The following is a 26,078-nucleotide window of genomic DNA, read 5'->3' as shown; positions in this document are numbered from 1 at the left end:
AGTTATGCGTAAATAATTGATAAACTTGTGAGTGTTTTGTGTCGAGTCAATGTCAGCCTCAGCAAATTTGTTACAGTCATTAGCCGAGTCGGCGCTTCAGCAGAGAAGCAACATTTTAAACTAATAAATGAACTACTTAAGTGGAAAACGCAATGAAAAATATCATGTCATAATAGATCCAACGAGTGCGGTGCGGTATGCCAACAACTTGTTATATAGTCGCAATTGTGGGAAACGCTGTCCCCACAGGAAGAAAAGCCCCAACTAGCCTATATGTATGTGTAGAAAACGCATTTAAAAACTTACTCCTGAAAAAGAAATTATAAACGATCCTTTGATACCACAGAAAAGCAGAAAGCAAACAGAATTAATAAAACGAGAAACATAAATTGCAATATAAACAACTTTTGTTTTACTGCATCCCCGAGTTTTATTGTTTGAATAGTCGTATAACAGGATTAGGAGAAACATGTGTAATGGCTAAGACTAGACGATATTCGTACGTTTAATGTTCTTCAATATGAAAATCCACTGCTTTTCTAGTTTATAAGTTTTTATCATGCTAGGAGTATAGTATAGGATACCAACACACTTTGTATTATATTCTGTTACACAACAGTATAACAGTTCCTTCCGTATCTAGATCTTAAACTTAACATTTTGCTTCTCGTTCATGCTCTCGACGCTCGCCTGGAGATTCAGGAAATCGCTTTGAATTCGAGCACAAACTGCAATGGAACAGTTCAGATAAAGAGAAATATTGCTGATGGCATTAGTTAATCGAGTAATGGTTGGATGTGCTACTTACATTGGCAGTGTTCTTTGGGATACAGAGGCTAGTTCTTAGGTACTTCCAATAGTTTGTACAGTGTGCTAGTGAATTTACAAGCCCTTAGGGATCATCGTACTGTTCCAGTTTGATGTAAGCAAGTGCTGTGATAGAGAAGTGGCAGCGAGATAGAGAGACAGGGTGAGTAACATTCTCGAAACGTAACTAGCGTGCAAGCAGGTCCAGCTCAAGGAATCGTTTATCATTTTCATTTTGTATATACAAATGCGTGAGTTCGTGTGGGAGGAGGAAAATGAGGCAGAGACCAGACAGGAAAAAGGCTTGGCCGCATAAGGGTGACAACAAAACTGGGACAGTTGGTACACAAAACTTTTACGCTATGTATATTTATATAGGTATACGAGTGGAGTGGAGTGGAGTGTGTATTTAGAAAAGATTTAGAGTAGCGAGGGCTCCTCACCCTTCTGTAGGTCCATGTCGTCCATTTCGGAGTTTTTAATTTGCTGGAGCTTCTCGCGGAACTTCTTTGTTATTTGCTTGCGCTGATAGTCCGCCTCGATCTCTTGCTTGGTGCGTGGTATGCGGAATCGGATGCAACAGCAGACCATAATCACTGAGAGATAAAGATAGACGTCCAGACAATAAAGATAGACAATATGCTCAACCTTCATTAGCAAGCACTGCAGTGTCCACTCACTGATTCCCATTAGTATGCCCAGGACAGCGGCTATTATGTGCCAAACACGAAACCCCCCAATGGTCACCGTCTCCAGCCAAACGTCACGGAAGTCTGTATTGTCATCCATTTTTGGGCTGATTTATGAACTGCGGCAGGTTCGTGGTTCGTTCCTACTCCCGAGTACGTCTGGCTGCTTTGCCTATCCAGTGCAGACTGCTGTCCATGGACAGAGCTAGACGAGCTGGATCCCTGGAGCCCACGCAAGGTATTCAAATAAGTGGGACGGGAGTGGGATACTCACCCTGTATGGGGAAAATGGCAAACTTGTAAAATAACAAACAAAGAAACCGAAACCGTCCCCTTCACGCCGCAACAAATGAAAGCTGAAACGTAAAATGTAATGCTAGATATTTCACTAGCAGCTCCTCCCTTGGTGGATGTGGCTGTGCCTGTGGATATGGATATGAAAGCGAAAATGACAACAAACTCGACTCGAGACCAAGAAACTGGGTGCGGCTCCGCGTGCCTCAACAGCACGACACAGTAAAGTAATTTTTGCTCTGCATACAAGCTGGAGCTCGGCGAAGAACACATGCATATGTATATGGTTAGTTAGGCGGTTAGGCGGCCACCTGCTGGTCACACCCAGTTTGATGGGATCCTTGGTCGCTGGGATGGTAGCTGCAGGGGTATGGGCGAGATCCGGAGACGTCAGAATTTAGTCTAATGACTGTGACATTTAGAGGTTGGCGTGCTTCGGGAGGGCGTTTAGAATTATGTGTGTGATTGCAATTACTCGAATTGCGTTAGGGGAGAGTGACCTTTCAAATACGGTTTTTAAAATAAAAACGGAAATAAATAAATAGTACATAAAAAATCGGAAAAGTCAACATTTACAGGAAAGGTTGCAGTTTTATTTAACTTACCCTTCCTACGAGTAGTTACGAAAACAAATTTAAATCCAAAGTAACAGGCTATCGAAATATCGATACGTGCAAAAGGCGACACTACTGGAACATCATTTCATATGGCAGCGCCTTTGCCATTCACAATAGTCCGGGAATATACTCGCCAGATTGTGCGCAGGTGCAGGAACATTACCGTTAAGACAACGAGTGAGCCAAACTCATTCAACAAAAATATATCCTGAATCAGATTCAGTTTAGGGGGGCGCTCGTCGCAGAAAAGGCAGAGAAAAGCCAAAAAATAATAGTAGCTGAACATAGCAGAAAACATAACTAGAAAAAAAAAGAAATTGAAAAAGCAAAGAGAAAAATTCAACACACACACACACAGTTCTGTTGGTTAGAAGAGGCAGTAAAATTGTGTGCTGTTGTATCCTCGCATCGGGCTCATGTGTATGTGTGAGTGTGCACGGAGTACATATGTAACAGGGCCATGAAGTTTTATTGAAAACCGGAGCAGAGACAAGGGTAAAGGCAGGAATATCGGGAATCCATTCCGCCCTTTCCGAATGCACCCAAACTGGTGTTGAAAACGGGCAGAAGGCAGTGAAAATGTTTCATGCGAAAACTGTGCCCATGTGGCCCAAGTTGATGGGAGTCACCCATTTGGTAACATGCAGCTGCTGCTGCGGATGAATGCAGCAGGAAAATCGCCCCACAAGCATCCGTCAAGCAGCAATCAAGAAAATAGGATATGGAGCTAACCTACATTACAAAAAAAAAAATCTCTATGGTGTACCACTAAAAACAAAAACAACGGGCAACGCTCCCGAAATTGCTGTCGCAAAGGAGGAGAGGAGGTGTGCGAAAAGCGAAGAAGAAAAGAGAAAAACGGGCCAGTGTGTGCGAGCGTGAGCGTAAAGCCCGTGGGTGTGTGTGAAAGGTGTAAAAAAAATGTACATTTTGTGAATTGGCCACATAAAAAAGAGTAACGAGTGTAGCGCCAAAGCCAAACGTTATATTTAGCCGCCGCACGCAGAACGCAGCTTTATTCGACCTACTAACGCAGCACCATATCTCCGTAGTTGTTGTTGCATTCGCATTGCCACTCCAAAATGCACAAAGATCCCGATCTCAGCATCGACAATAGCTTCAGCCACAAACTAATAATCCCCAGCAAAAGTAAGCACCGCTTTTTGGTTCGTTTATACACATGCAAAATCTGAACGCATTTCAAATGTAAATAAAATGCACACTAGCGCTTTTAACTTGCACGCCAAGGTATCGATATCCAAGTGAAAGAAAGCTGAAATTGCATTTGATCAGATTTAATTTTTCAAGAATTTCATTTAATTTTAAATCGTGTTCTCAAGATATCATATCAAAATCTATCAGATACTTTTGTTTTTCTTTTTGTTTGAGCAATTTCTATCGATTGCCCCAATATTACAGATGCAGTGATTGTTGGAAATATTTGGTGAAATACGTAAAAATGTGTGCTAAAGTGTTTGTGTGGAGTTCCCAAATTTATTTAAGAAAATTCAACGTTAATGCTTTGGGAAATCCAGATCTGAGTCAAAGTTGTATAGTTTTGTAGAGTGTCGGCATCCATAAATAAAAACGTGATTTGTTTTGCTAGAAACTCAGATCCGTGACTCGCTACTTTAAAATACATGACCCGGCTATCGCTCATCTCTAGCGTCACGGTTTGTAGCAGCGGCACTCTTGCCATAAAATTTACAAAAGCAAAACACGAATTAGATGTAATTAAGTGCATTTAAATTTTATGCCTACGTGATTTACCTGTGCTGCCCATTGCCAGTGCTGAAGGTGTACGTACATACGTGAGTCCAGTCCCCGAAATTCCGTTCGTTCAAAGAATCGGCAGAAAGCGAAGCAGAGCGCCAACGGTGGAAAATTATAAGCTCTAGTTTCGGTGTGTTTGTGTTATCCTCCTCTTTATTTAAGCAATTTCGCGTGTGCTGCTGTCAACGTTGCCGTCATCCGTGCCCCACAGAGGGCAGAGTGAGTGCGCGGAGAGAGCGACGGAGACTTCCCATTTGTTATGTCAATAATTAACAGTAAAAAAAATAAAAAAGTAGAATTATACTGCACAAAGAGCGTACGCACGAAGGTATTCAAAAGTTCACAAAGCGCGTCAAAAGTTTAATTATGCTTTTGCTTCATGTTAGATCTTCTGCTTTGCATGTTCTCTCCTATGCCTTGATTCTTTTGCAATTGTATTTGGCAATCACACGGAAAATTGATTTTTTGCCAAATGCGCGAACAATTCTGTGTGTTGCCTTGATGGTAGTAGTCCCCTATGCCTCTGGCTCCATCTCCTGGTGTCGGGAAGTCCAATTGGACTCCGAGAGGGCAAGCCTTGTCCAATTGCTGCTGCTGCTGCGGCGGCTGGCACGATACTTGTCTCCTCTTTTTGAATTACATTAAATATTTAAAGCATATGCAAATTTGAACAGTGGCCCCGTAAAAAGTATAAAGTACCTGGCTGCGGCCTTAACGCGCTTCTCATTTTAGTTGTTGCCCGCCCCTGACGGGAGAGAGACGCCTTGATAGAGACCGAGCCACAGCACACTGCCTGGGCTCCCTATTTGGGTTTACGATCCCAGTTTCAAGAACATTTCGCGATTATACAAGAGCCAACTGAATGGAGCCCTTCTCCACCATGAATTCTGGATAAATGTTTGCTTATCCAGATATGTACTCGTGTCGCCTTAGTTTTCCATCAGCTCATCTCCATCTTCCACCCCTTTGGCCCCCTCCGCCTATGCACACTTCCCACTTGTCGAGTTCTTGGCGTGTGGCCGCCTTTAGTGTCGTGTAAATCGTTTGTGTGGCAAGTGCTGCCTTTTTTTGGAGGCCTGTTCGTGTGTGTGAACTTTTTTTGTTACCACTACTTCTATTACTACAGGCGTACGAACCCGCAGCGGATTTCCATGAGCTGTGGCTGCGGCTTCAATCTTCCTTCAATTCAAATGCATTTCGATTGCTTTTCGCACTCAACTCGTAAGCCAAGAGAGCATACAGAGAAAGCAGAAAGTACATAGGAAAAAAGAGGGATTTTTAAACACGATTTTTCTTGATTCCGCTCCATATTCCTTTTCATTTTTTGGATTCTGTTTCCCACTCGCACGAGCGCGCTCCTAGGCCAACAATCCTAGGCCTGTCTCCCCACTGGCCCACTTGGCGACACGTGCTCATTATTCCGTTTCGAATGCTACTACACATTTTTACTGTTGTGTTGCCTTGGCTCGGGTCCCACTCTTTTTCTTCACGCAAACCGAAACATTCCCTTTGAGCTGAACCGACTGGAACTGTTTTCCTCAGGTTTTTAATAGACAATCAGTAGACTATTAGCTTTTATAAAGCAAACAAAAGTAAAGGAACTTCTGGAACAGTATTTCGTTTGTTAAGGGTTTTGTATTTGATCTCTCCACTCTGATTTGTTCGACTGAAATGGGGTGGAAAATATAGCACCAGCCGCACAGTTCTACAGTTCTACACTATCAACCACAATATGTACGTTGTTTATTAGAATTCAAGTAACTTTATTCATTACATATAACTAAAATTAAGCTTAAATCTTGCACTGAACATTTAAAAGCAGCACAGCTACATATGTACATATTTATGTACAGAAATTGTAGCTTCTAAATTATAAATATTTTAATTATACCTACATATATACATACATATGTATGTATAATAATAGTTTTCATTTATTGTTCGCTCCCGTGAAATCTTAAGTTTTATAAGAAGTGGCTGTCTGATATGGGTGTGTATGTAGGTAAAGGAAGAATACATATATATGTACATGTACATACATGTGTAGATTTCCAGAAGGTCACCCCTGGCGTTCTGATAACTATAGCAGTCGTTGTCTGGCCGTGTTTGCTGTTTACGTTTGGCAATTAATAACTTGTTGATTGTGGGCGCTGCTCGCTGGCTGCATATACTAATTGAGATGTAGCAACAACGCCTAAGAAATAATATGAGTATATGATTTATGTCATCAGTAGACTGTCGAAAGGGAGGGAAGTCAATGATAGATCGTACTGCCTTTTAAGGTGACTCTAGTAAACAAGACCCACTTGGTGTTTGCCGGACATAAGCAGCTACCAAAATAAACTGATGCTTAGAAGTATATTAAAGCTCAATGATGTCACATCTTTCTAAAAAAAATGTCTGTATAACAATCACTAAAAAAATTGTTTGTTTAATGGACTAATTGTGCAAGAGGAACCTACTGTGTGAGCAAAATAGTATTACACATTTTCTGGTTGAATATATGGACATTTCCATGGAAATATCCACTGAGACCAACGAATTTAAAGTAAAACAAAACAAACATTTTGATATAAGTCAGTCCAGATATTATTTTCTAAATTTATTGAAACTTAACTGATTTAACCAATGCCAACATTGATTTGAAAGGTATTAAAATAAGTAAATGTTCATTTGTTGAGTATTTTTTGGTACGAGTATTTGGCATTGATTGGTTCAAGATAAAAGTTCTTCCACAAAGTCTCTCTTAAATATTCAAATAAGTACAGAAAATTACCCAATCACGACTTATGATCCCAGAAAGTTATGTTTATCCCGTGCGAATGTGCAGTGCAATAATTTAAAAGCATTTTAATTGACAGCATTCCAAGACAAGGCATTGAAATGTTGTGGTTTCGATGAAATCGAAATGTTTTTGCGAATGTCTTACATATTTAAAAGCAGTCAAATTTGAAAACTGCGATTCACATCAGTTATCTCTACATATGTCATACAAGCATTACCGTTTGTTTTTGAACCCTGTGTCCCATCTGAGCTCACTGCCCACTGGGAACATTGTTTAAATTTCGCCTGCGAACGAACGTGTCTACTAATTCTCTCTTTTGTCTCTCTCTTGCGCTCTTGCAGGTGCTGATAACGGTAACAAGTGGCAATAATATAGAATAAATTAATACAAAGAAGGGCTTGGCCAGGCGAAAAAGGGAAAAGTAAATAGCCGGAAAAGTGAAACGGGAAAAGTGCAGAGCCAGCCAAGTGCACAAGCTTGTTGCACATCGACTCCTGCCACTGCCACTGCGAAAGCGAGTACCAGGGCCAGAGCCAGTGCCAGTCCCAGTGCAAGTGTGTTAGTGCGCGAGTGTCCTGAGAAGCCACAACGTCGTCCTCAAAACCAACGACGTCGTCTGCTGCTGCCGCCGCCGCCGCCGCCGCTGCACGCCAGAGCCCACCCACAGGAGCAGGAGCGGTAGTTGCTGCAGGGAGCAATCAACGCAGCGGCGGACGCAGCGGCCAGCGACGTCGCAGTAGCAGCAGTAATCCCCACGCCGGCACAACGAAAGCGACCAGTGGTAGCGGTGGAGCTGGCAGCGCCGGCGGAGGCGGTGGCGGCGTCAAGCAGAGCGTCAGTCGCAACAGCAACATCCGGAGCAGCAGCTCCAACAGCACCATGGCCTCGGCCAACCATCGGAGCGGGCGTGGCGGCGGGGCCGTGGCCGGCGCTGGTGACGGCAACGCCATCGTGGGCCTGCAGATCGGCTCAGCGTGGTTTCAGCGCAAAATCAATCTAAGGCCACAGCACCGCGGCGTCCATCTGGTGACCGAGGAGATACTCAGACAGATGCCGGAGCTGGCGCACTTCTCCGTGGGACTTTGTCATATGCAGAGTGAGTAGAGTAGAGTAGAGCTACACGCCCCCCAGAAGGTTATTGATGGTTTAACGAATGCAATTGTCAATTAATTGTCAACTAGCTGGGGGAGAATACATCCTGACATCCTGGCTATCAAATAACAACTTTTTTAGGGTCGGATCTCGGCCACTGGAAAGTTTTCCTGCTCAGTTTGGGTCCCCCTGTCACTCGTTTTGGCATCACATTTCCTTTGTCCACGCTCCCTCCAAAACATCTCTGGGATTGGATTGGATTCTCTCGGGGAATCTCGGCACGGCGCCCACATTTAGTGCAAAGTTCACTTGGACAAGCAATAGAATGTAGAGCTTGCATAGCAAATCAGTACTGTACACCCAAAATAGTAGCTGAAGCTTGCATTCGTTGACACGAGGTCACCGGGAGATGGTGGGGGAATGGGGGGATTTCAGCTCATTTATATTACTGAGAAACTGGGTTAAACTACACTTGGGCATCTATCGCACTCCTTCTTCTGGTCACTCTCCTTGGATAGATGCCGAAAATCACGATTGACATTCGGCTGGAATTGCGAAAGAGTGTACGAGTCCTCTGACTATGACTAAACTGTGTGGACAAACTGCGTTGACCCACATGGCGAGTAGACAGAGTTTTCTGAAATTAAATGGGAGATGTCGTGCTGGGGCTTATCACGATGTTCAGGGTAGAGATGTGAAGTGACATACGGAGGATCGATGCGCCACAATGAAGATTGAAGTTTTTTTTTTCCTCAGTTATCCACAAAATAGTATAAGTTTTGATCACTTATAGTTCACGGGGATACCCGATACTCAGTCAGTATATATTTAGTCTTATAATTTATGTGAAGTATGCAACATACATATGTATATGCAACAACATAAGGTATCGGAGCCCATGACTGCCGGTTGCTCTCTCTATCTCTCTCTGTCTGTCTTATGGTATCACTGTTCGTAAAAGGGACGAATTGATTTGTTGGTTAATGCGGTGAGGGGGGATATCACACTCAACATAGGGAGAACGAGAGGAAACATTGTGAGTCACTGCTGTGGCCGCGACTCAACTATTATACCCGTACTCAGTCAGTTTATATGTACATATGTGAGACTATGATTTTTTTGATATTCGATCTATTTACAGTTTTCTGTTACATCAGTCATCTACACCTACAATGCAGATTATACATCTCCCTGCGCCAGAGGGCGTTGCCGTGCTTGAAGGGGGTGGAATTAGCAACTGAACATTAAGGCCCAAATTAATACGCACAAAAAACCAACTAACGCATATGAACAAAATCTTTTTTATATACAAATTTAACATGCCGCGGCCTTTCTGGTCAATGTTTTACATTTACCTTTTCTTAAAATTTAAAAAACTTACAAGCTCACAAAGTTGAGAAAGAGATTCCCGCTTTTCGTATACCAACTCGTAATTAACCGAACATCTGACTTTGATGGGCTACACAAATTTCAGTGCAGCATTAAAATCAAAAATATGTTTCCATTTTTTCTAGCCAAGGTATGCACTATGAAAATGTACCTTTAAAATAAGATTTTGTTTCTAATAGTTTGTCAAATTTATGCCAAAATATCGGCTGTCTGGCCCAATGTGCACTGGTAGATATGATCATTCCCTACGATTCTGCGTTTTCCGTTTTCTACAGATTTTCGTGCTTTGTGGAGGCATGGTGAAATTTTGAAATACACTTATAGCAGTGTGATATCACATGAGTCTGGAAACATATTTTTGGTTGCTCTAGCTCTTATAGTCTCTGCAAACTAGGCGACAAACAAGACGGACACACATAGAGAATGATCAAGAATATTTATACTTTATGGGGTCGGAAACGTTGCCTCTGTGCCTTACACACATCCACTTTTACCATAAATCTAATATACTTACCCCATAACTCTTTGAGAACGGGTATAAAAAGAGGAATCACGACCACATCCATACAAAACTAATATATCTTTATAATGTTTGAGCATCGGGTATAAAAAGACTGACCCCCCATGATTCGGACCAACCTAAAAACTATTTTTTTTGGGGATTCATGAATGGATTTTAGTCTGGCATAACAAGGCAGGTGCGAACCAGTGTCTAAACGGTTGAGGATGCCCTTCTAATGTATGTACTTCCAGCATCTAGCAAAGTTGGTTCCTTGGTTGCTTGATCTTTGTATTCCGCACTCGGAACCTCTGAATTGCAGTTATCCAAAATATTCCTTTTTGTCTCTCTCTCTTCTCCATGCACACTAATTCTCGTGCGTAATCCTTGCGTTTGGACTACTTCTGACATCCCCCCAAACACACTAGAAACACGAACCAGGGTACGAGAAAACAGCCCAGGATGATGGGGGAGGAATCATGGCAAACAGAGAAGAACCTCCAGAGTTGCCTGCCTCTGCCTTCGAGGCAGCTTCTTGTTGACAGTTCGTATTACAATGCCAGGACTCGCGTTCAGTGCTGCGGCTTCTCTGGCTCCCCCTCACTCTTTCTCTTTCTCTCCCTTCCTGGGCAAATAAATAAAATCGTATCATAAAACGCCAGTTGACGCGCGAGGCCAGGGGCACTGGGGCAGGGGTCGCTGGAAGGCTGGATGGCTGGAAGGGAGTTGGGGCTAAAGTTGACTAAAGTGAAAAGCAATCGTCGTCGTCTTCATGTCATGGTCTGTGGCTATGGCGTGTGAATACTCGGGGCGAACCCCTGCTCTGCCCCTGTTCAGTGCCCCTTAGATACCCCTTTGCCACGTCTCTGCCCAACAAATCGTCTTAGCCAGCACATTGCAGGCAGGCAGGAAAGCAGGTCTTTATTATTACGAACATTCTGTGCCCGCTCTCTCTCTCTCTCGCTTTCTTAGTTCTCTCTTTCGCTTCGCCTTTTGGCCAAATCAAAAGCACGTGTGTCCCTCAATAGCCCCTGTTCAGTGCCCCCCCCCTTCGCTTCTTATTTCTGTAAGATCTCTTGTGCGTGTTTGTTGTCTGGGGTGCTCACTGTAGTACGTGTATTGTTTTGTGAACTGTAAGCGGAATCTAATTGAGGTCAAGACATGTTTATTGATTTTCTTAAAAGGACTTCCTAATTAGACACACTTTACTGTGAGGATACCACATACCAGGAGAGAAAGAGGAAGGGGAAGGGGAAGGGAAGCCTACGACGATTACTACCATGCAAAAAAATAAATGCAATCATTCGGTCTTTCTTTCTCTCTCTCTCTTTACATTTTCAATCTTCCCTGTTCTTAGGAAAGGCGGAAAAAAGTTAATTTCGAAAAAAAAAAAAGGAAAAATAATTTCAAAGCAACCTTGCCATATGTTGTTGTCTTTCACTATTGACCTGAATACCCTACCTACCCTCCCTTTCCTTTTCTTTGTCTCTGTCGTACCGCACCGCCCATGTCCTCCATTGTTTCTATGGGGAAATGCACAGACGGTGGAAGGAGGGGATCGGGTGTATATGTAGGATGGGGAAGAGGTGCCAGAGGACACACAAATCACAAATACACAAAATATAAGCCAAATGTAACGGTAACTTGTTAAACACAAAAAAAGAACGAAGAAAAACGAGAGAAACAGAAACACGAAACACAAACAAACAAGAAATATGTAAGTATAATGGAATGCGGGGAAATACTAAAAAATGATATATCCACCAGAGTAGAGTTCGACTTCCACCTGAGTCGGGGGGAAAATAGGGAAATACATACACATGTACGGTACATAGTTCCCCGCAGTGACTTGCCTCCTTGTTGGCTTTTTTTATTATTAATATTCATTCATGTGCAGTGGTCGGGGGCTAAAGCGGAGAAAATACTTATAGAAAGTCTCACACGTGTTTGGCCACACAATGACCATACATTCACATTCGAGTACCTTTACAGAAAGGACTTCGCCATTCCCAGGCCCAACCAATTCAAGTCGTGCATTCTCGCGTATAGAACAACTAATTGGGCTGGGGGCACTCGATGATTTGTTTGTTCAAATTTTATAGTCAGAAAGTTGTAGGGATATGGGGCCGGGCAACAATAATAAGAATGTTTAAGACGGACCTAATGAATGTTTAAATTATTTTTGGTTAACGTCCTGTTTTCCTTCCTTCAAAGGAATTCAGTGAACCAGGAACCAAAGGGCTTTTACCACTATGTGAAACCGTTTAAGCAACATTTGATTTTATGGCCTTTAAAGAATCGGTGAATAAAACCAACAATGCAATTATCCTTTGCACCACTCGCTTGTCTCGAGTCCAGCATCAATATGCTGCGTTATGTGGGAGGGATGGGAGCAAGGACGTGCCCGTGCCCCCCGCTGAAGTAAGCCAAACGTTAAAGTTTGCGGGTGGGACTGCTACGATCGACTAGAATTGTTAGATATTGAAACATGAATCCTGTAAAGTATAAAATCATAGAGAATCAGAGATAATGAAATGTTTTTATATTTTCTGTTAAAGCTTAAAGGTCGAGTCGTCTTTTCAAGTTAAGTTTCTGATGAATCGGACTTATCACAAGATCATATACATAAATGGATCAACTTCAATTTACCAACAAATAACCCAAATTAACCCAAAAAGAAATGGTAAAGGGGAACTGGGAAAAGCTGCAAAAGAACAACAGTAAAAGGACTCCCTCCGTCAACGAATGTCCTTTTCGGGGTGTGGATGTGTGCGTGGGACAAGAGAGAGAGAGAAGCCACACACCAAATAAATCAACAGAAACCGAAAGCGAAACCAATTTGAGGAGTAAAGCGGAAGTGGGGCAGAGAAGGGGTACCGAATGAAGTAGGGAGTTTCGGTGGAGCCTTCAGCATTAGGAATATATTTGTGTGGGCGTCCTCCGCCATTTCTCTTTCTTTTTGGATACAATTTCGTGACGACACCGCCAAACGAGAATGAGAACGAGAATGCAAAGGGAAAGAACAAACAGACGAAAGCACTGAGAAAGGAGGCAACTAAAAAAAAAACGTGCCATGTGTGTGTCATACTTTTGGCTTCCGTTGTGTGCGTTCCGTTCCGTTCCGTTCCTGCCTGGCCTCTGTTCTTCTGGCCTGTTGGTGTTGGTGGCTCGCTTAGCATTAAAATCGTTCGCTTATGAACCGCAAATTCTCCGCTACCAATAAATCAATATTATTTATTCAAAAAGGTCTGTAACTGATTTCGCTAGGGGCCAGCAGCACCACCTGCCGCTGGCATTTTCCGTGATTCCTGTTCTCCGACTTCTGCAGGAGGTAAAACGGGAACTGGCCCCGGTTCGGGTACATCAGCACTCGTATAGAGTGTTCGGTGTCTTCGATTGCTGCTGGCTTCAAAAACCCGCGAAAGTAACTGGAACTGGAACTGGTTCCGTTCGGGGAGCAACACCACCTGCCGCTGCGGCGTGTTCCGTGATTCCTGCCTCTCCCGGCCATGCAATAAGACGGTTGACGCATCTAAGCGCTTCCTTATCCATGGCATTATGTAATGCACAATACACTCACGTGATGTCTGGCTGTGTGTGTGTGTGGGTGGGTGGATGCGTGTCTGTATGAATGCTTATACTCGTATTGTTCGAGTATGTAAGGGTTTAAATGAATGAATGAACGAATGAATGAATGAATGAGTCGAGATGCGAGTCAAGTTGAGTTATGTCGAGTCCATTGTTAAGCTTGTGGGGTGTGCTAACCTCATGTGTACGGCCACACATACATGCATGTGTTTGTACGGATGTGTAAGTATGAGATTATTACGGCTATGTGTGTACGTGTGTGTGCTTTATGCCTGCATTTGGGCCGTCAGAATGTTTGACTTTGTATACTAAAAAGGCCTCTTTAAAAAACATTAGCAACTTTTGTAGTGCCTAACCGCCTGCTACACAGAATACAGAGCACAGTGCACAGTGAACACTGTGCCCGGAACTCAGACAACCCACCGTCTCGTCCCCACCGGCTTTAGCCTCACCCCACCCACACACACACCCCGACACAGACGAACAGCCGGCAAAAACGACGCCACCTGCTACTTAACGATGCCTTTTTACACTGAGGCAAAATATTGAGGACTACAGATTAGCGAACTGCGAGTCTGTTCCCCTTTGGGGCAGGAAGGATTGGGATACACCACAGATCGAATACACCATATTAATACGAACAGCCTAACGATCGACAGTTTGCGTATTATGCTAAGACTTGATCACCATATTTAACATATCTTAAATCTGTTTTTAGTTTTAGTGATTTATAGATTAAGTTAATATCCATATGGTTAGGTGTCAACTCCCGCGACTATTTTTTTCAGTGCATAAACGTTTATTAGCTCCCGAGGCATGGCTGTGGCTGCCATGTGCAAACAGAGCCTCTGTTCCGCAGGACCCCTGACGCAGGCGACACTACTCCGACCCCGACCCATCACTAAGTCCAGGGCTAAATCATATTAGAGGCATCCCTCGACCGACCGTCCGACCACCGCTTACCACTCTTCCGCGTCGTGCCCTGCATTCCGTTTATGGTTTGGTGCAATGGAAAAAGTGTCAGTCGAGTACTATTCCAGGCGGATGCGCCAGTTAAGCGAAGAGTGGAATGTGTCTGAATGTGCACGAAGCTTTTGCTTTTGCTTTTTGCTCCTGCTCCTGCTCCTGCTCCGACTCCAATGCCACTCAAACGCCGCAGCGCAGACACACACAATTATGTTTAGGCCATTAACATATTTAAAACGATGCGATGGGGTGATATGCTGTGATGCGATGGGGAATGGTGTCATCCTACACATATGTACATACATACTTACATATGTATGCATGCATGTATAGACAATGTTTGAGGCCGGATAAGTGATGGGGCTTGTTACCTTTTTCTCATCCCTTTCCAATCCCCTTCTACAATCAATTTGTAAATTTGTTCCTGACCGAGATGGCCTCTTTGTAGTCCTTCGACTGTCACTTTGAGTTTAATTTAATTTTCATTTGCTTTGTCCGAGTGTCCTCAGGCCCCGATAGGTGTACGCTGTGCTCGTAATGTTCGAATTCCCGATGCCATTTACTCGTGTTCAACATGACATAATCGTTTCTCGAATTATCTAAAAAGAAACTCCGCTGATTGTCTGGACTTTTTAGGTTGTTTGCCCAGTCTCTGCTCTAGGCCGTAAAATTAGATCTCGGTGACTTAACTAAACTAAAAATAATTTTAACTATGTACTATGTACTATGTACTTCTTCATCGTCCATTTCATTCTCTCAGTCTTTGTGTCTCTGTCTTTTATTCATGAATACGCAATTATTGTGCATGTTTAAGTGTTTTTGTGTGCCTCTTCCACTGATATTTATTATTAACACTAAACACAGTTTAAACTATTCAATTTCGACTCTGCTGGTCATTTTAGCGCTGGCAGTTGGCCAATTCCGGCCCCGAGTGTAGGCAATTGCTGTTCCATTCCGATTCCGATGTCCACACATGCTCATGTCAGGTTCTACCTGGCAATACCCCAATGCCATACGATAAATGTGTCAGAAAAAGTGATTCCAAATAAGACATGGCCAATGTTACGTAGAACAAATGGGATTTATGAGAATATTTAAGGTATTAGATGATTATAAATTGTTTTGAGAGTTTACCCGATACTCCATGAGCAAATGGCTATATCATTGTAGTTATGGAACTACGCGCACATATGTATGTACTGTACATGCAGGCATGTATTTTATTAAATTCCGAGTGCATCAGAAAAAGAATATGTACAGTAATGGAAAAAATATAAGAAACGGACATTTTGCCGTATTTTTTTTAAATTTGTTTAGTCAATATTTTTTTGCATCAAAATTTTTGTTATGTATCAAAAAATAACAAAATAATAATTTTCAAAAAACAGAATGCGCCCACCACCATGCATACCCGCTTTAACAGAGTACCTTGGGTCGTGGGAAGTAGTATTAAGGTGCCAAATATGAAGTTCCCCAACAAATCTAAGCACATTGACCTTAGTTTCAACTGACGTTACCACGTTTTATCCAACTTGGACGAGACAAACGCACCTTCAAGAAATGTACTCGGTTTCTGACCCTTTTTTTTTGGAAATTAGTGGGACCTTTTGAGTTATATGGCCTTGTAAATCGACATCAATCAGCCTTTTTCTTATAGTACGAATACCAACCCGTGCATTAAGGTAACTTTTTGATCTGCCAAGGAGAGAAAGGGATTATATTTTATATTTTTCAAACAGGGAGTTTGTGTCTGACCTTGTGTGGCCTTCATTTTTTAGATTTAGGATATGTTTTCTTTCAATATCCCTACAATATACGCCACGACCCATTCCGAAACGAATAACAACAACAAACAAAGCGGGATCCGCAGGAATAGATATTTTATATCTTTTTTTGTCATTAGTCGATGAAATATTACCTCTATAATTCGATTTCAACCGTTTTATTACTGATGAGAACCAAATTTAAATGCGTTTCTATTTTGTTTTCTAAGACAAAAACGTGGTCGAATAATTTTTATGAAACAAGCCCAAAATAAAACCCAAAATAAAGACCTATTGTCCTGAAACCAAGCAAAATTTTTTACATGTAAACAATTTGCTGCAAAAATAGAAAATAGCCAGGAGAAGTATGTACATCAAAGCAAAACCGAGTTCTATAACACACTTTTTCCAGAGAGGCACAACTTGATATTACAGAGACCCGGCTACCGATGCTGATCAAGAATATATATACTTTATGGCGTCGGAAAAGTTTCGTTCTCTGCCCTACACACATGCACTTTTACCAAAAATCGAATACACCCCTTAACCTTTCGAGTACGGGTATAAAAAGAGCAGACAATAATTCGATTGTCTTCGGATATGCCATTTCTTTCATTTCGTTTTGGGCACTCCTTCATTGTAACTCATAAATATCGGGTGAATGCTGACTGCTGTGAACTCAGACATACATATATACATACATATGTACTCATAAGTATCTATTGGACTTATGTATATGCATACATACTATATGTACATAGATGTATGTGAATATTTATGGTGTGAGTGACACGCGGATCTCTAGTTTATGGGTACTACGAGATGGGTATGGGTACTCGTAAGAGATGGACAGATACAGTCGACTGTTGAAAGTAAAGCCCAAATCCCCGCAAATGTTCATTCAGTGGCTTATAAAATTGGGGAAAACATCCATTGACGCTTACACTGGAACGGATTCCTAATCCCCACGGCATACATGATCTTGCCTTGTCATATAAATGATGGGGAATATCCATGAATATCCCATTAACATTCCATGACTGACTTTCATTAGTTGGCCCCCGCACCGTTGATGGGTCTGCTGGGTGCAAGTGTGTGGACTAATTGGCGTTGCAACTCAATTTGAAATGCATTGGGAGCCGAGCCAACGCCTCGTGCTGGTCTAATAACCAGCAGCCCAATCACTCCACAGATTATGATTTTGATTATGATTACGATTAGTCAGTCGCACAGCACACACACTAATTGACTTCGTTTCTCTGCTTGCAGTTCTTCACACCTCGGCGAGCTTGGCGTTAAACGAAAGCTGGGATCCAGACGTCAGGTGAGCGAATAGGATCTTAAATCGATATTTGTACTTACATATTACTTGTATTACTGAGCTAATCTGGAGACAATCCGCTTTGCAGAGACGATATGGAGATGATGTTGAACAAAATAGTTCCCGAAGGATTGCCCTATAGACACTCGTGCGAGGGACCCGACGACATGGTGAGTGAATGCCCTTCGAAAATCCCTGTAGCCGCAGATTAACCAGATTTTTCATTGCTGTGACTTGCAGCCCGCACACGTGAAGGCCTGCTTCCTGGGCAGCTCACTGACAATCCCCATTACGGACGGCAAGCTCTCGCTGGGCACGTGGCAGGGCGTCTGGCTGTGTGAGCACCGGGACCAGGCCGGCTCCCGAAAGCTGGTGATCACGCTGACTGGCTGCCCGCGCGAGCAGGCCCGCAGCCCGCTGTCACCCGTCTCGCCCATCGCCAGCACGTCCAGTTAGGGGCGGCCTCGCTCCACCCGCGACAGCCGGTAATCGCGGGGGAGCGACAATAATGACATCATTTCGTCGAGGAGGTTGATACTACAAAAGAATTTAGCTAAGGCAACGGCACAGCAGAGGGCGGCGGCCGTCATAGCCGCCGGCCGTGGATTGGGGGGAGGAGCGGGCGCACCACCGAATGTGCCTGGCGTCGAGACGAAGACGAGCCGCCTGCTGCTGCGGCAGCAGCTCCACCTCAATCTCAATTTGAATGTGCAGGAGACGTTGCAGGATGGCGTTGATATTGATGATGTTGATGAGGATGTCTGCGATGACGAAGAGGCTGAGCGCCAACTGGAGGAGCAAGAGGAGGAGGAGGAGGAACAGCTTAGCTCAGTCGTCGCGGACAATGATCAGGGCAGTGGGCGTTGCCATCGTGCTGGTGATAATCTACGAACCGTCACAACAGTGCCTCAACTTAACGAACAACCTACAACTAAGATCACCGCAACCAGAACACCATCGGCAGCATCCAGTTCATCGGCAGCCGCAGCATCAAGTGCATTAGCTAAATTCAACCGCATCATCGACTCAACCCTGGAAAGGGCCCCAGCGGCAATGGGGGCAGTGACAACGCTGCCCCAGCTGAGCAGTGCCACACTGCAACAGCGCTTCAATTTGGCCTATCCAGAGTTGATTCCCCAACAGCAGCAGCAGCAGCAGCAACAACAGCAGCAGCAGCAGCATGATGCGATCAGGACGATCAACAGCCTCAAGGGGACACCAAGATTAGATCGTGGCTCAGGCGCCGTTGCCAGCACTCCATTAACATTTGCAGCACACAGATCGATAGCAACGGCGCAGGAGGAAGAACAAGGAGCTGGAAGAGCAGCAGAACCAGCAGAATCAGGAGAGGAAGAGGAGGATAACGAAGCAGTCGCCCTTAACGATGATCATCCCCACCACGACGAGGATAATCAAATGAAACGAAATGATGTGCATTATTTGTTGAAACAGTTAAATAGTTTTAGTGATATAGAAGAAATAGAAATTGTTGATATGAAGCAAAGACAACAGCGTCCGCCTCCGCGTCCACGTCCACCCATGGCGTCGAGCTCGTTGATAATGATGCCGCCGTCGCCGCCATCACCATCCACGCAGTCCCACAAGCAGAGCCAGCGCTTTGCCTCTGGCGGGCATAACTCCAGTGCCGCCAGCTCGGTGCGGCTGCAGCAGTTCGATGACTATCTGTTCGAGTCCTGCCACTACCTGGAGACAAACTACTTTGCCGCTACCTATCGCACTGCCATGGTCGAGAGCAGCTCGCACGAGTTTCGGCCCTCGACCAACAGCAGCTCAAACAGCTTTGAGTTGCACGAGATGGAGCCGCCCAGTGTCATCTGCAAGGCGGGTGCGCCCCTGGCCGCGACTCCGCCGCCACAGTACCAGTACCAGGCGGAGACGCGGCTGACCACCAGTGGCGTGCAGACGGAGCTGACTGTGGAGTCGCTGGCCAAGATCAGCAACAGCGCCAGCAGCTCGTCCAGCACGCGGGCGCCCCCTTTCTTCAGGTGTTGCTACACGCCCATCGACCGTTGGCGGGAGCGTCGACTGGTGGCGCGCCAGCAGAAGACCTCCGCCCCCTCGAAATACGGGCAGGCGAGTCAGAGCCATCCAGTCTGACACTGGGACAGGCTCTAGTTCAGAGATTGAGATTCAACATGTGCCTGGCTAATTTATTTGGTCGCTGTTCTCATTTGCGATATCAACAAGAGATTCCATTTCGATCGACAGTCGTTACACGAGCCACCCAATACCCAATCCAATCATTCGCTGGAACGTCATTCTAAACGTCATTCCGCTTAACGTGAACGTAAACAATTATTAGTAACAATTTTTCATACGCCAGCAGACACGAGCCACACAGATAGACATTTGCACATTTTTGCAATACACGGGAACGTAGTCAGCTCCAAATAAGTTGTTCACATGAATGAAATGTTTAACAGAAAATTAAAATGAAGAAAATTATTACTAAATTACATGTGAAATGGTTCAAACGCTTCCCCAACTTCAGCAGATGCTTCAAGGATTTGCAAATTCTCTGTCAGGGATTTCTTTCAGGTGAATGCAAAAATTGTACGAGTGGTTAGGAATTTTTCAGTAGACAGAATATTGTTAAAGAATTAAGCAAAGCGTAGACGAGAGAGAGAGAGAGAGAGCTTGTATAGTAAGATGATAACTAAAGAAATTGTGAATAATGTTAATTAAAGCTAAAGCGTCGTCAAATAGAAGGAGGGACGCGCACGCCGTGCATATTTGTGTGTTCAATCCCAGCATTTTAACCTCTCCTGTTCGTTTGTCTGTCTATACTCGTATTACATGCAAATAAAAAAATACTCCTAGAGTTTTGAAACCGGTGGCGTGTGCGTTACGTTAGATTATTGATACATAAACCAAACAAAAGCAATTGTTACATCAATTAGACACAATTTTATTGATTTACACTCTAAGCAACAAAATCGTTCTGTTTCTGTTTGAACTAGACCTTCGTTTTGGACTCGTAAGCTTATAAGGAATTGTTGTTACAGCAGAGGAGAATTAAACTCCAAAAGGACTACTAGACGCAAAGGATCGATCGCTAAACTCTTAACTCGTTTGACCAAGAGCAATATTAGTTTTTAAACCAGTTTGAAAATGTCAATTTTGTTTGGAGCCAATGCGATTACACAAGTGTTTTGAAATATATCACGCGCGAACTTAATGCGCCTCAGATCACGCTTTAGTTTACCAAATAAATACGATAGTTACGATTTGCCAGATTGTTGAAACTCAACCAAAACATAATTTATTTCGCTGCCCGACTGAGGTGCGCTTTCTGGGCTTTCGGCTGAGTTGAGTTGAGTTCTTCCAACGGAAAAGTAAGCCCCTAGGACCCTTGTTCACCCTTGTGGGGTACATATGTATGTATGTACTCGTATATGCGAGCATGAAACCAAACGAATGTTTAAAATACAAATAATTTTAAAGGAGGAATCACAGAAACCGAACAAATGCCTTTTACATGCCCACACGTCACTAACACTACACGAAAAGTCTCCCGAGAACGGTATATGATCAACTGGAAATGAAATTGAAAAGCTAAGCAAACCAATGTTAGTGGATAATAAGAGAGGAGGAGCGTTACGGTTTACATGATATTATATTCGTAATGTCTGCGAAACTACAAGCGAAGCTAATTTGTTTAGAATATATGTATATCAACCTGTTGATTATGTTAATCATTAACAAAAGACATAACGAGATATGTTGTTTGGGTCGAGGAGAACCATAACCGCCAGTAAAACGGTCTATTGTTGTATGTTTTATTCGAAGCGCACGAAATGAACTAAACATAAAACATCAACGAGCAAGATGGAGAAACTGAAGCTAAAGTGAAATTTTTGTAAACTTTTTGATATGTGATGATGATTTGGATAAATTACAGCCACAAAGGAAAGAATTATTACCTTAACCTAGCCCTAGATATCTAAACTAATTACAAATGTGTAGCGCAAACGCAAGTAAGCAAAGCAAAGCAAAGTAAAGAAGACAAGAGAAGAGAAGAGAAGAACAGAGCCAGCCGAGGAGGGCTAGTCTAGTTACAGTCTAAGATGGATAAAATTGTTATGCAATAAGTAGTCTCGGCCAGCCGAAGCACCAATCAGGGTTCCTTTCGGGATGGCATGAGATGGGATGGCAGGTCTATTGATCTGGCCCAAAGGTCCTTGGAAGGAACTATATTAGCAATATATTCATGGCAATTCAATTGTATTAACGACATTGATAAATCTGATGTGTAAGCAAATAGTGAATGCATGTAGGAGACTAGTTAATGGTTAATGAACCCCCGCAACCAGAGGGGGATGACAGCAACTCAATTCGATCAAATTGAAATGAATACTAAACGTAGATAAGCGAGTAAGTAGTAAATTATCCAATTGTAAATAGGATTTCATTTGATTTGATTTGGTTTGGTTTGTTGAATGTTTTTTGGATTCGGATGAAATTTTGTTTTCTCATTACAAATATATACAATTTATTAGAATCAAGATTAAACACACACAGACACATACACACGAAAAAGCTTTAATTAATTTAATTACAAGACGAAACCCCAAAAGGAATGTAATACAACGTGTATTTAAGAATAATCAATTTTGATATCATTCCCATTGATAGCGAATTCCATTGTAGATACCTATTGAGCAGCGGTAATTAATTATTTCATTAATTAATTAACTAGCCAGCTATGTTGTCAATGGCAACGCCTATTGTGAGTTCTAAATATTGCATCTGATAAAACAATAACGAAGCATAAAACTAGATATAAATCCAAACAAAAGGCAAATAAAAATACGATTATACAAAAGAACAGAGCAGAACAGGCCTACGAACACCACATGCATACATACATACGTACACACATACATACATACATACATAATCCACAACAGAACCACACACACACACACACAACTCGAATACAAAGCTTTTATAAAACTATTTAACAACAAATATATTATATATATATGTACTATGGAAAATAATAATCCTGCCAAGTAACATTCGAATACCTGCTTGAAGAAGATACACCCGCTTTTGCTAAGAAAACTAAAAAAAAAAAGAACAGAGATTTAATAACGAAAAACGGAAATAAAACGAAACCAAAAAAAAAACAGATATAAAAATATGAGACAAACGAAAAGAAAGAGTATGTACGGCTAAATACGATTTTTATACTTTCGATATAATGATTTTTTATACTAAACGTAAAACTCTTTGAACGAGAGCGGCAAAACTTTGAACTCGAAGCCGAGAATTTTTGGGGTATTGATTTTGAGATCGCAATGATTTGAGTCAAACAAACAGTACGTCATACTTATAGCTACATATATGTATATGCTATATGTGTGCATACATAAATACATATGTAAACCCTAACTGCAACTATGGAACGAGAGCACAAATTTTGTTGAACAAAGACAAACACCCAAAACCAAATACTAACACAAACAAAAGAAAACATTTTTTAAATTCAACTCTCAACAGACTCACAACAGACACACATTACACTGACACGCAGGAACATAAAATCAAATATATACTAAATATATAAAGGTGTATGTATATATTTAGCAAACCAATAAAGTAAAGGACACCCGCACAAATTGATCACCTAACGAAATATAAAATAAAATACGAGTAATATGCTTTGTAAGCCCCAGTGGAGAGAGCGAGAACCCAGCCCAAAGGCAGCCACAATTTCTAGGAAAATGTCCACACTTTAGCATAGAGAGCGGTTTTTGTATGAGGATACAATTTGTAAATATACATGCATATAAATTTCTTGATTTTATCTAAAGCCAAGTTTCGGACACGCAAATCATTCAGAAACTTTAGTTTTCGCCTAAACGCAAGCGAAACTTCTAAAAAAGAAAAGATTCGCCCCTTTGAGCACATGCTGTCCGAGGACACTTTTCTCAATATCTACCCAGATATCGAAGTACCCGACCCGAACCGTAAATAAGTGCATAGAAAAGAGCATTTCCTTTAAGGGAAATTTACCAAGAGTAAAGAACAATGTCAACTACAATAAATTAGCAAGGTGGAGGGGAAAGTGAGAGAAGAGAATTAAATACTAGTGCAATAAAACAAATTATTCGGTATGATTAAAAGGAAATACATCTAAGTAAACGCTTTGTAAAATACATATAAACAAACGATTTATTAAAAGGAACATGAAAATGAAAAACAATAAAAACTAAACCAGAATGAAATGAAAACGAAAAATGAAACACTAATGAGTAATAAAGAGCGTTATACATTGACATTAACATTAACACGTGATTCGATATCTCATCTTATAAGCATAAATCAATAAGATAACAATAAAGAATAAATTAAAGAAAATGCAATTTGCACGAGTTGCTTGTGGGGCTTCTGGGGAGGGGAGGGGCCTGAATTCTGAAAACTCGTTTCGACTTGTACTATTTAAACAATCACATTTATTTAAAATTAAAATTGGCATTATTTGATCGTAAAGGTTTACACAGATCATCTTTTTGGATATTTCGTACCAGAAACAAAACATCTTAGTCTAATAAAACAGGCAAACTTTCTGACTACGGCTGCTGGATAACAGTGCGAACATATTGGAGAACATCTTCATTCGATAGGATCTTTATATGGTCCACACCCTGCAGGGCCAACGTCGAAATGGGGGAGCTCGTGTATCCCGACCAGTATTTGCAGGCCCGTAGCGAACGCTGGTTCACAGTGCCATCGCCCGGGCCCATGATTAGATTGGGTGTTTGTCCGGCAATATTATTCTTTTTATACTGTAATCTGTGGGATATGGGATATAAAATCGGTTTAAAAATCTTAAGTCTGTCGCCAAGGATAGAGTACCTCTCGACTGTGTCTATGCCGTCGCCGTATAGGCAATGCAGCTCAACATCGGGGGGACTGAAGTTTTGGCTATAGCGCATTGTGTCCTTACGCATTTCCCAGCCCGTCATGTAGTCGATATCATTGAAGAACTCTTTGAGCTGTGCCATAGTATAGTTCCGAGAGGGGGTCGTGGCAAGAACATCCGACGGCTTCCAGAACAACGGCGATGGCAGTAGCCAAGCCGACGAAGGATGTGTTATCTGCTCAGCCCTAAGGATCTTGGCACTCAGAGCGAACGAGTCCAGATCATCGCCCATGGCAAAGACTTTCACTGCCTTTATGCTGCCAGCCCACGCGCCAGCCAGACTTATCTGCCGTCTTACATATTTATTCTTCCACTCTAGGGTCTGTTGCTGCAGGAAAACTAGGGTCATTGGACTGCCCATGCTGTGAGTTATGAAGGTGACGGCTGACTGGTTGTTCACCTCGTAGGTCTCCTCGACAAGCTGCTTAAGGTCGATGAAGAACTGTTTATTCTCATCTGCAGAGATGTTTAAGACTGTTAATAACATGCACTTGTAGTGAAATACTAAAACTATCTCACTTGGTGCTCTGCGGAAGTCGTAGGGTGCTCCGCGTATGTTCAAATTCCGCACATAGCCCATGCTCACAAGCACGTTAGCGATGTCCTTGAAATACGCCCCAGCACTGTTCTTCGTCGGATCTATCCACTCCACCACCTCGGGATTACCCCAACCAGGTATCCGGATCTCCACCCCCGGGGTATTGTGCGTCGTACGGGTGGCCTTGTCGTAGTACAACTTGACATTGTCTATCCAGCAGTACACCATAGGCACCACCAGCTGCTCCAGGTCGAGCCAGAGATTAAACCAGTCATGGGTTTTCTGGCATACAAAGTAGGGAGCACTCGACTTGTTCAGGCGCGCGTCTAGCTGTGAGCCGCCATCACCTGGCACTAAAATCCGAAAATAAGGTCACCCTTGGTCATCCTTGGGCAGAAAATCAATAAACTCACCAAATATTACTGGAGACATTTTGGGCTCTGGCGGGGGCGTGGGCGGCGGCGTCGGCATATTCTGATTGTGCTTCCTGGAAAAAGGCCAGGGCCAAGAGCAGTCCGCTGCTTCCAACAGAGCGGTCAGTAGCAGCACCAGCAGGATTCCCGAGCTGAGTCTCATGGTGCGATGTGTCTTGTGCGTCACAAATAAAGGTCGAAACACCGTCAGTCGGAAATAAATGAATCAGCCAATAACAGCCAATTCATTTAAATATTGTTGTTTGTTTGCGCAGTTTCAAGTAGTGGCAAGAGCAAGAGTAGGAGAACCTTTGTTCTGACCTTTCACAGTGTCTGCAGGGGAGTTTTAGTTGTTAAATTCCCTTCCTCGATGGGAAGACGCGCTTGTCTGAAAAGGTTTTAACAAAGAGGCAGTTTTTAATAATATTTGTTGTTGCCCCTTATCGTTATTGCATACTTTGTTATGGTCAGCAATCTATTTTCCGATCAACAAAAAACAACGTTAGCCCATTGTCGACCCAGGGGGTATTTAATTTTCCCACGAATATTATGAAAAATTGGAATTACTTTTACGCCTATTAATATTAGTGGT

At 42.7% G+C, this 26,078-nt stretch overlaps 3 protein-coding genes across 4 annotated transcripts; 1 reads left to right on the top strand and 2 right to left on the bottom strand.

Annotated features, from left to right (window-relative positions):
- Positions 1-418: 418 nt before the first annotated feature.
- On the bottom strand, positions 419-2,254 carry LOC111078010 (transmembrane inner ear expressed protein). Of its 2 annotated transcripts, XR_002608211.2 has the most exons (4): positions 1,488-2,235; positions 1,251-1,403; positions 809-933; positions 419-728 (listed from the first exon to the last, which is right to left on the bottom strand). XR_002608211.2 is itself a non-coding variant. In XM_022372538.2 (3 exons), the coding sequence occupies exons 1-3, from the start codon at positions 1,594-1,596 to the stop codon at positions 640-642; spliced, it is 351 nt and encodes a 116-aa protein (XP_022228230.1). In that variant the 5' UTR covers positions 1,597-2,254; the 3' UTR covers positions 419-639. The 2 variants fall into 2 exon arrangements, 1 of the variants encoding a protein (XP_022228230.1); XM_022372538.2 differs by lacking the exon at positions 809-933 and having other exon boundaries at positions 1,488-2,254.
- A 1,836-nt stretch (positions 2,255-4,090) lies between these two features.
- LOC111078003 lies at positions 4,091-22,736 on the top strand. The gene is given in 5 exon segments (XM_041595932.1): positions 4,091-4,218; positions 7,307-8,061; positions 17,532-17,586; positions 17,672-17,753; positions 17,824-22,736. Coding segments are annotated over 4 exon segments (2,232 nt in total). The 5' UTR covers positions 4,091-4,218; positions 7,307-7,844; the 3' UTR covers positions 19,702-22,736.
- Positions 22,737-24,044: 1,308 nt separating this feature from the next.
- On the bottom strand, positions 24,045-26,038 carry LOC111078007 (phospholipase A2 group XV-like). Its single transcript, XM_022372535.2, has 5 exons — positions 25,944-26,038; positions 25,487-25,874; positions 25,055-25,426; positions 24,469-24,991; positions 24,045-24,405 (listed from the first exon to the last, which is right to left on the bottom strand). The coding sequence occupies exons 2-5, from the start codon at positions 25,647-25,649 to the stop codon at positions 24,183-24,185; spliced, it is 1,281 nt and encodes a 426-aa protein (XP_022228227.1). The 5' UTR covers positions 25,650-25,874; positions 25,944-26,038; the 3' UTR covers positions 24,045-24,182.
- Between the last annotated feature and the right edge of the window lie 40 nt (positions 26,039-26,078).

This window comes from Drosophila obscura, unplaced genomic scaffold (genome assembly GCF_018151105.1).
Source record: "Drosophila obscura isolate BZ-5 IFL unplaced genomic scaffold, ASM1815110v1 contig_9, whole genome shotgun sequence".
NCBI classification, from domain to species: Eukaryota; Metazoa; Arthropoda; class Insecta; order Diptera; family Drosophilidae; genus Drosophila; species Drosophila obscura.
Note: the sequence above shows the minus strand (reverse complement) of the source record. Positions and strands in the feature narration are given on the sequence as shown.

Bases quoted from the DNA above. Each gene is read 5' to 3' on its own strand.
- LOC111078010 (XM_022372538.2), bottom strand. From the start codon at position 1,596: ATGGATGACAATACAGACTTCCGTGACGTTTGGCTGGAGACGGTGACC. The intron at 1,404-1,487 runs GTGAGTGGACAC...TTTATCTCTCAG, and splicing joins GGGCATACTAATGGGAATCA to TGATTATGGTCTGCTGTTGC. The intron at 729-1,250 runs GTGAGGAGCCCT...GTTCCATTGCAG, and splicing joins CGACATGGACCTACAGAAGG to TTTGTGCTCGAATTCAAAGC.
- LOC111078007 (XM_022372535.2), bottom strand. From the start codon at position 25,649: ATGAGACTCAGCTCGGGAATCCTGCTGGTGCTGCTACTGACCGCTCTG. The intron at 24,992-25,054 runs GTGAGATAGTTT...ACATCTCTGCAG, and splicing joins CGACTTCCGCAGAGCACCAA to ATGAGAATAAACAGTTCTTC. The intron at 24,406-24,468 runs GTACTCTATCCT...CATATCCCACAG, and splicing joins GGCATAGACACAGTCGAGAG to ATTACAGTATAAAAAGAATA.